At 42.3% G+C, this 15,183-nt stretch overlaps 1 protein-coding gene across 1 annotated transcript; it reads right to left on the bottom strand.

The window, feature by feature from the left end:
- Positions 1-294: 294 nt before the first annotated feature.
- On the bottom strand, positions 295-8,164 carry LOC137345818 (probable G-protein coupled receptor 139). The gene is made up of 2 exons (XM_068009066.1): positions 8,095-8,164; positions 295-1,199 (listed from the first exon to the last, which is right to left on the bottom strand). Exons 1-2 carry the CDS (start codon positions 8,162-8,164, stop codon positions 295-297), a joined length of 975 nt encoding a protein of 324 aa, XP_067865167.1.
- Positions 8,165-15,183: the final 7,019 nt, after the last annotated feature.

Genomic DNA, 15,183 nt, shown 5'->3' with positions numbered 1-15,183 from the left:
AGTTGTTTGTGTTGTATCTGTATTGCTATATTAGGAAAAGTTAATAATACACCAAGCATCTTTGACCTGATACAATATGACATCAAAATCTCCAATGGAATAGAAAAAACTGTCATGTATTGGTTTTGGGAAAAAAAGGCCTGCTTCTGTGCTGTATATCCTACACAATTCTATGTAAATGGGGGAAAAATGAAAATGGCCATCCACGTTGTGTTAATGGCAGTTGAAGTTTGAAGCACTTTTGTGCGATTCGATTGGATCCAATTGAATTTTCTTTGCATGAAGCTATTTAAACTATCCTATAAAACTACGAATGAAAACTAGGGGATGCTTAATCACATTTTTCAATTCCTCTCTGAATTTGCCCTGGGACACTGCATAAATAAATGTGTTTGTGCAAGAACTCAAACACCTAAGCATATACCCAGATTGTTCTGCAATCGTGAAAGAGTCGTTGTAATTTGCTTCTAAAAATTGTACATCTGTAAAATGAACACATATGAAACATATGAAAATTACAGTCCATAACAGTATAAAACTACCAGATATAACGAGCAGTAAAATTATGGATTTCCTTCGGTTGTCCATCTCTGGATCAGCGTGATTGTCAAACATCTTGTTTCTGTGGAGTCCGCTCCTCACTCTATTGGCCAGAACAATGTGTCTGATGGTCAGGACATTGAGCAGGACGATCAAGACAAATGGTGCAAATGGGGTTAAAATGGTGTCCAACCACAAAAATGCTACCCATGTGGGTAAGGTGTAGAAGTTTGATTTTACATAGCAGGACCATGGTACATTGTCAATTCTTTCCCGAGGTTCATAAATAAAGTAGATTGGAACATCTTGTAAAATGCATGTGAAGCACACCACTGCTATCACCACACGTGCAGTTTCCTCGGTGCAATATTTAGTTCGTAAAGTTTGGTAACAAATAGCGACAAATCGATCAAAGGTGAAAGCTACAGTGAGCCAGACAGACCAATCAATCGAAAGAAAGAGCAAGGCCAGATTGAGACTACAAATGGGAGTATAGTTGAGGAATGAATATGGGAAATAAGCATCTTTAATCTCATAAAGAATTACTTCAAATAAGAGGACCATTAGATCAGCCACCGCCATGGCCACCAAGTAACGAGTGATGCATTTGGAGAGTCCACACTTTCCACGGGAGAGAACGACGATTGTCATCAAATTAGCTGCAAAGAAGATGAAACTAAATGTTACGATCAGGTGAGAAAGAGGTCTAGGGTTACCTTTCAGTCTTCACTTGGCCTTACCGTAACAGGGTTTAATTTGAAACACACCGCATTTTTAGATCCCCCTTGGTGAATCTTTGTTCACCGCTTTCCAATTATAAGGCAAATAAACCAGCACAAACAGGTTTTCTTAGGATTAAAGAGGCAAGATTGAAATTTATTAAACTTAAACTCAAATTCGGTTGTCACCTACGGATAAATGATGCACCCCCGCTAGCATGCATATCCAATACACACATGCAAGTAGAGAAAGAAGAGAGCAGAAGAAAAAAAAAGTGAAAAGTTTGAGGCAATATCCGAAGAGATTGTGTTATGGTTCTTCGAGATCACTGTAAAGTCCTTGATTTTAGGTGCTGCTTGCTTTTCGTTGGTGCCCAGTATTTTTCTTAAACCTTGTTCGCTGTAAGAGAATTTTCTGTCTTGGTGTTCATGTATTTTCAGTGGATTCAGATGCTTCTGAGAAAGAGATGGGAGCAAACAGGGGAGATCTTCTCAGTCCAGGAACAAACAGACTTTTTCTCAGTTCAGACTTTCTGTGGCAAGTTCAAAAGACTCTGGAATAGCCAGTTAGTCATGTGACCAGATTGTCCAACCAGTCCTGGCCCCTGTGGATTATATAATCTCAGGAGGTGCTGGCATACACTTCCCCATCCCCTCACTGTCCGGTGATTAACATCCATTGCGGGTTGAATGAGTCAGACAATGGTCCTCTGTCCTTCCAAGCACTGTCTGTTAATTTGCAAATTATTTTCCAGACATGGCTGATCTGTTTACCAAGTTATTTCCTCGCTCCAGCAACAGTTTAAAATCGATGTTCATGACAAAATTAATGTGCCTCATTCATGGCAGGTGGGGGCCTGCATGGCATAAATCACAAAATCTCTTTACTTTGAGAGATGATCAGTCGACAGTTCATGGAATTGCTTCTTGTCACTAAAATGTGTCTCTCTTTCTCTCAATCTATTAGATAGGCTTAGGAATTCCGAAAAAAAAGCACATTTCATTCTGAATGTTTTTTGTGCAAGATAAGGGATGATAATTTTATGGGGTAATATATGAGCATGGGTAGAGGACTGGTTACAGGCAGAAAACAACAGTTAGGATTAAATTGATCATTTTCAATTTGGCAGGCTCTGAATAGTTGGGCAATGCAATGGTCAATACGAGGGTCTCAGGTATTTGCAATCGAGTGCAATGTATCCAGATTTGCTGACACTACAACGCTCGGTGGAAATGTAGGGGACGCAATACATAGAGGTCTGAAGAGGACACAATGCATAGAAACATGGAAAAATGGGAGCGTGAGCAGGCCATTGGGCCCTTTGGGCATGATCCGCCATGAAGAAAATGTCATTGCGGATCATGCCCGAAGGGTCCAATGGCCTGCTCATGCTCCCATTTTTCCATGTTTCTGCGGTAAAGAATTCCAAAGGTTTATCACCCTCTGAATGAAGACATTTCTCCTCATGTCGGTTCTAAATGGCATACCTCGGATCCTAAACCCCTGGTTCTGGACTCCCCAGCCACCGGGAGCATCCTCCCTGCATCTATCCTGTCTAGTCCTGTTAGAATTTTATACGTTTACATTCGATCCCCTCTCATTCTTCTACACTCCAGTGAATATACACCGAATAGACCCACTCTCTCTTCATTCGTCAATCCTGCCATCCAAGAAATCAGCGTAGTAAATCATCTTTGCACTCCGTCCATGGCAAGAGCATCCTTCCTCAGAAAGGGAGACCAAAACTGCACACAATACTCCAGATGTGGTCTCACCAAGGCCCTGTGCAACTGCAGTAAGAAATCCTTGCTCCTGTACTCACATCCTCTTGCAATGAAGGCCAATATACTATTCACCTTCTGAACTGCTTATTGCACCAGAATGCTTGCTTTCAGCGACTGGTGTGCAAGGACACCCAGGTATCATTGCAATTCCCCCTCTTCCAACCTATCACCATTCAGATAATAACCTGCCTTTCCGTTTTAACAACCAAAGTGGATAACCTCACATTTATCCACGTTATACTGCATCTGCCATGCATTGGCCCACTCACCCAACTTACCCAAATCACATTGGAACCTCTTGGCATCCTCCTCATAGCTCACATTCCACCCTGCCCCTCAGCTTTGAGTCATCTGCAAACTTAGAAATGCTACATTTAGTTCCCTCAACCAAGTCATTTAGTTCCCTCAACCAACTGATCCCTGCGGTACCCCACATGTCACTGCCTGACATCTGGAAAAAATGTTTATTCCTTCTCTCTGTTTCCTGTCTGTCAAATAATTCTCAATCTATGCCAGTATATTACCCCAATCCCATGTGCTTTAATTTTGTACACTAACCTCTTACGTGGAACCTTATCAAAGGCCTTCTGAAAATCCAAATGCATGACATCCACTAGTTCTCCCTTATCTATTTTACTAATTACATGCTCAAAAAAAAAAAACTCCGGCAGAATTATTCAGCATGATTTCCCTTTCGTAAACCCATGATGACTTTGTCCAATCTTGTTTATGCTTTCCATAAGACTGCAAAGGAAAATAATGTAAGCTGGTAAGAAGGCGGCAGGTGAGGAAATGTGAGTTTATTCACTTTGATAGGAAGAATAGAGAAAACCTAAATATTTTTAAATGACAAGTAACTGTTAATTGCTGGCGCTCAGATGAATTTAGGTGACTTTGTCAGCGGAACACAGAACATTACCATGGAGGTACAGCAAGCAAATAGAAAGGCAAATTGCACAATGGTCTTTATTTGATGGGGGTTGAAACGTAACAGTAACAGGTTGTGCTTCAATTGTACAGGGCTGCTAAAAAAAAAACACGGTTGCACTGTGCAATTCTGATCTCTGTAGCTAAGGAAGGAAATACTTGCCTTTGATCAGGAGAAACGAAGGTTTATTAGACTGATATAAGAACAGAAATTTCTGGAAATAGTCAGCAGGTCTGGCAACATCTGTTGGGAGAGAAGCAGAGTTAACGTTGCAGGTCAGTGACCTTTCATCAGAACTGGTGCAGTTCTGTTGAAAGATCACTGACCGGAAACGTTAACTCTGATTTTCTCTCCACAGATGCTGCCAGACCTGTCGAGTATTTCCAGCACTTTTTTATTTTTATTGCATATTTACAGCATACACAGTATTATGCTTTTATTTTAGTTCATTATACTGATTCCTGGGATGAGACTGTTGTCCTATGTTGAGAGTTTGAATGAAGTAGAACTATACATCCTGGAATTTAGAAGAATGAGAGGAGATTTCACTGAAACATTAAAAAAAAGATTCTGAGAAGGCTTGATAGGATAGATGCCATGAGATTTTTCCCACTAGCTCAAGAATCTAAAGCAAGGGAGAATGGTGTTAGGATGAGGGATGGCCATTTCAAAGTGAGATGAGGAAGGTGTTCTTCATTCAGAGAGTTGTGAACTTTTCGAGTTCTTTACCCCAGGGAGCTGTCGATATTGAAACGTACAGTGCATTCAAGGATGGCATCGATACATTTTTGGTCTCTAGGGGAAGCCAGGGATATGGGGAGCGGGCTAGGAAAATCGAATGGTGGTCGAAGATTACCCATTGTCTGATTTAATGGCGAAGCAGGCTATTCGGATCATATGGCGTATTCCTGCTCACATTTACTAAATGCTGTTATGCTCTTATGTACGTTGTTAATGTATTTTGAGTTACTTCAAAACAGAGAAAAAAAAACAACTGAATGACATGGTTGCACTTCCAGCTTTCCACGAGATTAAAAATCATTTCCATTCACTTTAATCGAAAGGAATTTCAGGCTGAATGCAAGCGGGGCAGCCAATTTGCTTATCCCTGCCCATATAGTATGGCGTAACTTTTCAACTTTCTTTCATGTCATATGGAATGCCAACACAAGCTTTACACCAAACGTCAGATTGACGATGTTCCCTAGTATCTCCACATTTCAGGTAGCATCAATTTTGGTGCAATATAGTTTTCAATAGTAAAGACCCGATTCAATCTGCAAAATTATATCATTTCATCTGCTTTAAGCCAGGGAAAATTCCACACAATCCTCTTTTCCATAGTTTACCTTAGAAAATGGCTAGTAGAGAACAATTTCTCAGTGATGCACTGTTTCCTGTGCACAAAATAATGATAATAATTATGCCCCAACTATGCACCGCTGGAATCACACTGATTAAAATTACTGGTTAAATAAGAGGATCTAGATGATGCATGAGATTGGGAAGCGCAAATTTTGGAGCTATTATTAGAAATGTGGAAATTGCTATTCTTCGAATGCAAACATTTAAAAGCCACTTTACATTTAGTTTTTTTTAATAATGGGCAATCCTCATTAGTATCAGCGGAGGTTAGAGAAAGTATGATTTTCAGAGTTACAACATTCACAGCACAGAAGGTGTCCATTCTGCCAATCGAGTCCATTCTGGCTCTCCAAAGAGCGTTACAGTCAGTCCAATTTATCGGCTCAATCTGCATAGCCCTACAAGTCTATTTCTGTCAGGTGGTCATCCAACATCCTCTTAAGTCATTGATCCTTTCGCTTCCACTACCATTGTGAATAGCGAGTTCCAGATCATTACCATCAGTTGCTGAATACAAAAAGTGGTTCCTCATATTCCCCCTGAATCTTTTGCCTAAAACCTTCAATCTGTGTTCCCCACTCCTTGCACAATTTGTTAATGGGAACAGTTTGTTCTTGTTTATTAAAGTTTGCCATAATCTTATATATTTCTATTGAATCTCCGCACAATCTCTTTTTTTTCCAAGGAGAACAAACCCTGATCTTCCAACTTAACCATGTAAAGAAAATCCTCCATCCATTCTGGGACGTCTCCTCTGCACCATTTCAAGGACCCTCACATCCTTCCTGAAGTGTGTTGTCCAGAACTGGATGCAACACTGCAGTTGGGGCCTAATCAAAGCTTTATCAAAGTATTATCCTTCATAAAGGACCTGTGCTTTGGAAACAAGCGCAGAATTATCGTGGGAGGTTCCGCACCGACGGCCATTAGCTGCCTGTTCGATATCCAGCTTGTTAGGCCAATGGAGCTAAATTGCAGGAGGCGTGTATAACAAATAACCAATGCCATCCCGCCAAAGAATTGTTTCCCACTGACGGCTGCGGCTATATGAGAAGCCGTTAGCAAATACATTCTCAACAATTATCATAGATGTAGTTCAAGCTATGCATTTTAATCCTAGTGCCATTTTCTGCTAGCACTTGGTAAGATAAAAATGGCTCCTTGACATCGAAACTGAGCCAAATAAGTCTTGTCTGAGGTCCAAATTTTATCAAGAATGGAAATTTAGGCTTCAGCAACTATGGTATGTACAAACAGAATTGCAACTGCCTCTGAGTATGCGGACTATGAGGAGTGGGTTAACTCAGTTGACTGGACAGATTAAGTGTGATGCAAAAAAACCCACCAACAGAATAGGTTTATTCCCCATACCTGCTGTGATAATACATGGAGGTCTGCATCTCCACACTTGAGGAGTGGTGCCCCTAAAGCTATACATCACCAACAGTCTCTCTCTCTCTAATGGAGAGAGATGACTGTGGTCCACTGGAATATATATATATATATATATATATACATATTATTGATGTGAACTATTTATCACTCGGTTTATCATGCAGGAAGAAAGAACCAGCAGCAAAGAACACAATTTGATAAGGCAATAACGTGAAGAGTACCCCATTGTGAAACTCACCAGCGTTCATTCATGGCTGAAGGTAGAAATGGGCCCTACATCAGGGTTGAAATTTCAGCCACAACACTGTTGAATATAATTACTGGGGAGGGATCCGCTGATTTCTTAAACATTTTACACCATTTCTCCCAGTTGCCAGATCTTTCATGCAAGTTGTGTTGAGGCACCAGTTGAAAGCTCATGGAAATGCTTTTACAGTCGCTTCATTTCTGTCATAGAAAGGAAACCTTTGAGTCTAAATTTGTTTTGTGCAGTTGTGCTGAACACATGGTATTGTATGGAACTCCTGTTATAACTCTCGCTTAACATTCAGTTATACTGAAGTCAACGCAACTGAATGTCGGACAGGAAGTGATGGAAAGACATGATAGCTCCATTCTATCCCTATACATAGAAAGGAATATGCAGCAGCTTTGCTCGCAGTTGGTAGCAGTTGCCAACGATTTTCCTCCCATTGATAAGAACGGAAGGCAATCTGCTATTTCTCTTTTTTTTAAGAGAAGCATATATTGGACAGAGGATTTGTCTTTCTGTGCTGGGCCTAGCCAATGCATAAGAGTACAGATATAAAGACTGAAATCGATCCCATAGTTAGTTACCAGAGTGATAAATAGTTTATCATGCAGGAAGAAAGAACCAGCAGCAAAGAGCACAATTTGATAAGGCAATAACGTGAAGTTGTAATGTTTAGATGGCTGAAATATATCAGCAGTGATATATCGGGAGGGTCTCATCTGTTTCTCCTGGCTTTAAAATATAACATGAAATTTAATTTGCTGTTTTGAGCAGCATCCTTAAATCCCTTAAAAATGTTGGTTTGACTGCAGATCCAATTGCAATACTTGATTCAAACACTAAACTACAAGACTGCCCGTCAATCCAAGGTATCTCCATTAAATCGCTAAAATTAAATAGTCAGAGTAAATTGTGTTTCCTCTCATGGTATGTTAACCATATAAAATAAACTTGGACAGATTTGAGTTATTTCTTTGATGCAATTGTTGATGTAAATATTATCTGCAAATCAAATACATCAAAATAACAAGATAATATCTTTGCACTGATAGCAGGAAAAGTAACACAATGAAGCACGATAATACATGAACTGATTATGCAAGTCTCACCTGGAACACCAACTATTGCAAGGAGTGGGTAGTAAATGTTTTCTATCTGTACGATTACTGGCTGTCCCATATTCAGAGACAAGTGATGCCCTTTCTTTGTGTTATGAACATATAGATATCATGCTTTCAAAGTAAAATCTTATTTATACCAGAGTGAAACCTCAAGTGGCACTTGAGAATTGTATAATGATCCATATTAGTTACAGGCAGTTGAACAAACCGATTGAGGCACATCATATTTACTCCAACTCATCAGGCATATTAGGTAATAATTTTACATGCTGAAAGAGTAAGGAATATTGTTTCCATCAAATATTCCAAGCAATATATTTCTACATCTCCAATCCTATAATAATGGTGCAAGTATCGTGAACCCGAGGATATTTCTAGGTTCATGCACGGCATTTAGCAAAACAAATGTGCATATTTGTGATGGATTAGACTTGTCTTGTTCGTAGCTAATCAAGCATGTCATCTATCTTCTTCAATATTTACCATTCACAATTCAGAATAAGGAATTAAGGGTTAAGGTTAAGGTTAAGAGTTAAAGTTACTGCAAAAAATCAAAGCTCATGGCTTAAGGGGTAACATATCGGCATGGATAAAGGATTGGCGAGCTAGCAGGAAACAGATAGCAGCCCTAAGTGGGTCATTTTCTGTTTGGCAAGATGTAATGAGTCGTGTGCCACAATGATCTGTGATGGGGCCTCAACTTTTTACAATTTATATAAATGAGTTAGATGAAGGGACCTTCATGGTATGGTTGCTAAATTTGCTCATGACACAAAGAAAGGTAGGAAGGTGAGTTGTGAAGAGGACATAGGAGGCGACACAGGGATATGAATAGGTTAGGTGAGTGGGAAAAAAGCCAGGCAAATGCAGTACAATGTGGAAAATGTGAAATTGTCCATTTTGGCAGGAAAAATAATCATAATAAAAAAAGAAGCCTATTATCTAAATGGTGAGAGATTGCAAAGCTCTGATATGCAGTGGAATCTGTATGCCCTAGGGCAAGAATTGTAAAAAGTTATGATGCAGGCACAACATGTATTTAGGAAAGGTAATAGAATGTTATAGCTTATCATGAATTGAATTGAATACAAAAGTAGGGATGCTATGCTTCAACTATATAGGGCATTGGTGAGAAAACATCTGGAGTACTGCGTACAGTAGCGGTCTCCTTTTTTTACGGAAGGACGTAAATGTGTTAGAAGCAGTCAGAGAAGGCTTACTAGATTAATGCCTGGAATGGGCGGATGGTCTTATGAGGAAAGATTGGACAGGCTAGGCTAATATCCGCTGGAATTTAGAAGAGTAAGAGGTGACTTGATTGAAACATATAAGGTCCTGAGGGGTCTTGGCAGGGTGTACGTGGAAAGGATGTTTCCCCTTGTAGGAGAATCTGACTCGCGGGGTCGCTGTTTAAAAATAACGAGCCCCCATTTAAGACAGAATCACAGAATAATACAGTGCAGAAGAGGCCCTTCGGCCCATCGAGTCTGCACTGATGCATTAAAGACACCTGACCTGTCCACCTAATCCCATTTGCCAGCACTTGGCCCATAGCCTTGAAAGTTATGACGTTCCCAGTGCTCATCCAGGTACTTTATGAAGGATGTGAGGCACACCACCTCTACCACTCTCCCAGGCAGCGCATTCTAGACCGTCACCACCCTCTGGGTAAAAATGTTCTCCCTCAAATCCCCTTTAAACCTTCTGCCCCTCACCTTAAACTTGTGTCCCCTCGTAACTGACCCTTCAAATAAGGGGAACAGCTGCTCCCTGTCCACCCTGTCCATGCCCCTCATAATACCTCGATCAGGTCACCTCTCAGTCTTCTCTGCTCCAGCGAAAACAACCCAAGCCTATCCAACCTCTCTTCATAGCTTAAAAGCTCCATCCCAGGCAACATCCTGGTGATTCGCCTCTGCACCCCTTCCAGTGCAATCCCATTCTTCGAATAATGTGGCGACCAGAATTGCACACAGTACTCCAGCTGTGGCCTTACCAAAGTTCTAAACAACTCCAACATGATCTCCCTGCTTTTGCAATCTATGCCTCGATTGATAAAGGCAAGTTCCCCATATGCCTTTTTCACCACCCTATTAACCTGCCCTTCTGCCTTCAGAGATCTATGGACAAACACGCCAAAGTCCCTTTGTTCCTCGGAACATCCCAGTGTCAGGCCATTCATTGAATGCTTCCGTGTCACATTACTCATTCCAAAGTGTATCACCTCACACGTTTCAGGGTTAAATTCCATCTGCCACTTTTCTGCCCATTTATCCATCCCGTCTATATCTTCCTGTAACCCAAGACACTCAACCTCACTGTTAACCACTCGGCCAATCTTTGTGTCATCCGCAAACTTGCTGATCCTACCCCTCACATAGTCATCTATGTCATTTATATAAATGACAAACAATAGGTGACCTAGCACAGATCCCTGTGGTGCACCACTGGACACTGTCATCACTCTCTGTCTCCCACAGCTAAGCCAATTTTGAATCCACCTTATCACGTTACCCTGTATCCCATGTGCGTTTGCTTTCTTGATAAGTCACCCATGTGGGACCTTGTCAAATGCTTTGCGGAAAGCCATGTAATCTACATCAACTGCACTACCCTCATCTACACACCTGGTCACATGCTCAAAAAATTCAGTCAAATTTATTAGGCATGACCTCCCTCTGACAAAGCCATGCTGACTATTCCTAATCAAATTTTGCCTCTCCAAGTGGAGATATATTCTCTCCTTCAGAATTTTCTCCCATAGTTTCCCTACCACTGAAATGAGACTCACTGGTTTGTATTTCCCTGGCTTATCTCGACAACCTTTCTTAAATAGTGGGACCTGATTAGCTGTTCTCCAGTCCTCTGGCACCTCCCGCGTGGCCAGAGAGGAATTAAAAATTAGGGTCAGAGCCCCTGCAATCTCCACCCTCGCCTCCCACAGCATCCTGGGACACAAATCGTCCGGATCTGGAGATGTGTCCACTATTAAGCCTGCCAAAACTTCCAATACCTTGTCACTCCCTATGGCAATTTGCTCAAGAGCCTCACAGTCTCTCTCTCTGAGTTCCATATCTACATACTTATTCTCTTGGGTGTAGACAGAAGTGAAGTATTCGTTCAACACCCTACCAATGTCCTCTGGCTCCACCCACAGATTTCCCCCTTGGTCCCTAATGGGTCTTATTTTTTCCTGGTTATCCTCTTCCCATTGATATACTTAGAGAATATCTTGGGATTTTCCCTACTTTTACCAGCCAGAGCTTTCTCATATCCCCTCTTTGCTCTCATAATAGCTTTCTTAAGCTCCATCCTACACTTTCTGCACTCCACTAATTCTTCCGTTGATTTGCTGTCCTTGTATTTGTTAAAAGCCTCTCTTTTCCTTCTCATCATAGCCTGAATGTTTCTGGTCATCCATGGTTCTCTGGGCTTGTTGCTCCTACCTATTACCCCAGAGGGAACATGTTGGGCCGGTACCCTCCCCACTTCCTTTTTGAATACCCCCCACTGCTCTTCTGTAGCTTTCCCGACAAGTAAATGTTTCCAGTCTACCTTCGCCAGATCCTGCCTTATTTTACTAAAATTCGCTCTCCCCCAATCCAAAGCCTTTTTTTGCAACTTGTCTATTTCCTTCTATATAAAAAGCTTAAATTGTACCATAATAAAAGCAAAATACTGCGGATGCTGGAAATCTGAAATAAAAACAGGAAATGCTGGAACCACTCAGCAGGTCTGGCAGTATCTGTGGAAAGTGAAGTAGAGTTAACATTTCGGGTCAGTGACCCTTCATCGGAACTGACCCGAAATTGTACCATGTTGTGGTCTCTAGCACCAAAATGCTCCCCCACCTGTCCGGCTTCATTCCCCAGAATTAGGTCCAGCACTACACCTTCCCTTGTTGGATCCTCTACATATTGAGCTAAAAAGCTCTCCTGTATACATTTTAAGAACTCTACTCCATCTAAGCCCTTAACATGATGACTATCCCAATTAATGTTGGGAAAGTTGAAATCACCTAATACAAGTATCCTATTATTATTTTACACACCTCTGTGAATTGCGCACATATTGGCTCCTCAATTTCCCGCTGACTACCTGGGGGTCTATAATAAACATCTAGCAATGTGACTGTCCCTTTTTCATTCCTAAACTCTAGCCATAAAGCTTAATTTGATGCCCCCTCCAAGATATCATCTCTCCTTACTGCAGTAACTGACTCCTTCACTAATTTTGCAATGCTCCCTCCTCTTTGACCCCTCCTGTGTCTTGCCTGAAGATTCTATATCCCGGGATATTGAGCTGCCAGTCCTGCCCCTCCCTCAACCATGTCTCCGTGATGGCACGTGTCAATCCTTGCCGTTAACTCATTCGTGTTACCTGTAATACTCCTGGCATTAAAGTAGAGGCCATCCATCCTGGTCTTATTCCCTTGAAATTTACTTCTGCTGTATTCCCTCTGACATGTTTGCTTTCCTGCGTTTAGCTGTGTCCCTTTTCTGCGAGGATTCTGCGTCGCCTCCCCCTGCCAAATTATCTTAAACTCCTCCCAACAGCACTAGCAAACCCGCCAGCAAGGATGTTAGTCCTTTGGTTCAGATGTAGACCGTCCGGCTTGTACAGGTCCCACCTTCCCCTGAAACGGTCCCAGTGGTCCAGGAATCTAAAACCCTCCCTCCTGCACCAACTCTTAAGCTACGCATTAATCTGTACTAATATCCTATTTCTATAATGGCTAGCATGTGGCACTGGGAGTAATGCAGAGTTTACAACCTGCGAGGCCCTTTTTTTTTAGCCCACTGCCTAACTCCCTGAATTCTTTTAGCAAGACCTCATCCCTCTTTCTACCTATGTCATTTGTACCAACATGCAGCATGACCTCTGCCTTATCACCTTCCCCCTTCAGGATGTCCTGCATCCGTTCAGTGACATCCAGGACCCTGGCACCAGGGAGGCAACACACCATCCTGGAGTCACGTTGACAGCCACAATGGCGCCTATCTGTTACCCTGACTATAGAATCCCCTATTACTATTGCTCTTCCTCTCGTTCCCCCTTCCTGTGCAGACAGGCTGCTTGTGGTGCCAGAAGCTTGGCTCTGTCAGCACTCCCTGGAGGAATCAGCCTCATCAGCCTCCAGACTGAATATCGATTGGCAAGTGGGACCCCAGGGGACTCCTGAACTGCCTGTCTATTTCTCTTGGACTGCCTGGTGGTCACCCATTCCCTTCCTTCCACAAGTCCCTTCAGCTGCGGTGTGACCACCTCTCTAAACATGCTATCCACGATGCTCACAGACTCGCGGATGCTCCACAGTGTTTCCAGCCGCTGTTCCAGCTCTGAAACCTGAGCTTCCAGGATCTGCAGCTGGACACACTTCCTGCACGCATGCTGGTCCCGGGGACTGGAAATGTTCTCGGATTCCAACATACAGCAAGAGGAGCAAACCACAGCCTTAAGCTCTCCTGCCATGACTAAACCCTTTAAATTTAAAACTTTAGAAGACTATTATATAAAAAAGAATCAACTAAGTCTTGCTGAAACAATGACTTACAATTCAATCCATTTCGGAAAATACCCACCAGGACTTACTCGCCAGTCAGCTGTGCTCTTTTGAAATTCTCGGCTCCCCTCACACTCTTTGAGGACAGATAGGAAATGAAAGGAGCTCCTCGCTCCCTCCTCACTGAACTCCCTCAGTCACAAAACTCCCACTTTAGCTCTCCAATGCAGCCCCAAGTCAGCACGGTAAGATGGCCCACTTTTGCACTATCTGACTCTAGCCCCTGAAAACTGGCTTAAGCCAGTTATCTAGTTAACAAGGTGCAGCTGCAAGCAGAGCCTGAGTGAACTCTGTTTAAAGCTGGTCTAAAACTCACCTTCACCAACCCAATCAGCAATTGTTAAGTTAATTTGCTAAATAAAAGAAAGACTAGACTTTAGATGAAACTAACCCTTAATTACCCTCAGTCGCAATACTCCCACTTTAGAACTCTAATGCAGCCCCAAGTCAGCACTCCAGTGCAAACAGAGATGAGGAGAATGCATTTTCTCTCAGAGGGTCATGAGTCTTTGGAATTATCTTACTCAAAAGGCAGTGGAAGCAGAGCGTTTGAATATTTTTAAGGCAGATGTAGATGTAGTACTCTTGATAAGGAAGGAGGTGAAACGTTATTGGACCATGAACTTATAGAATGGCGGAATAGGCTCGAGGGGCCGAGTGCTCCTTTAGAATTTAGAATTTAGAACATTACAGCGCAGTACAGGCCCTTCGGCCCTCGATGTTGCGCCGACCTGTGAAACCATCTGACCTACACTATTCCATTTTCATCCATATGTCTATCCAATGTCCACTTAAATGCCCTTAAAGTTGGCGAATCTACTACTGCTGCAGGCAGGGCGTTCCACGCCCTTACTACTCTCTGAGTAAAGAAACTACCTCTCACATCTGTCCGATATCTATCACCCCTCAACTTGAAGCTATGTCCCCTCGTGTTTGCCATCACCATCCGAGGAAAAAGACGCTCACTATCCACCCTATCTAACCCTCTGATTATCTTATATGTCTCTATTAAGTCACCTCTCCTCCTCCTTCTCTCCAACGAAAACAACCTCAAGTCCCTCAGCCTTACCTCGTAAGACCTTCCCTCCATACCAGGCAACATCCTAGTAAATCTCCTCTGCACCCTTTCCATAGCTTCCACATCCTTCCTATAATGCGGTGACCAGAACTGCATGCAATACTCCAGGTGCGGTCTCACCAGAGTTTTGTACAGCTGCCGCATGACCTCATGGCTCCGAAACTCGACCCCCCTACTAATAAAAGCTAACACACCATATGCCTTCTTAACAGCCCTATTAACCTGGTTAGCAACCTTCAGGGATTTATGCACCTGGACACCAAGATCTCTCTGTTCATCTACAGTACCAAGAATCCTCCCATTAGCCCAGTACTCTGCATTCCTGTTACTCCTTCCAAAGTGAATCACCTCACACTTTTCCGCATTAAACTCCATTTGCCATCTCTCAGCCCAGCTCTGCAGCCTATCTATGTCTCTCTGTACCTGACAACATCCT

This window comes from Heterodontus francisci, chromosome 29 (genome assembly GCF_036365525.1).
Source record: "Heterodontus francisci isolate sHetFra1 chromosome 29, sHetFra1.hap1, whole genome shotgun sequence".
In the NCBI taxonomy this organism is placed as follows: domain Eukaryota; kingdom Metazoa; phylum Chordata; class Chondrichthyes; order Heterodontiformes; family Heterodontidae; genus Heterodontus; species Heterodontus francisci.
This window is presented reverse-complemented; position numbering and strand designations above follow the sequence as displayed.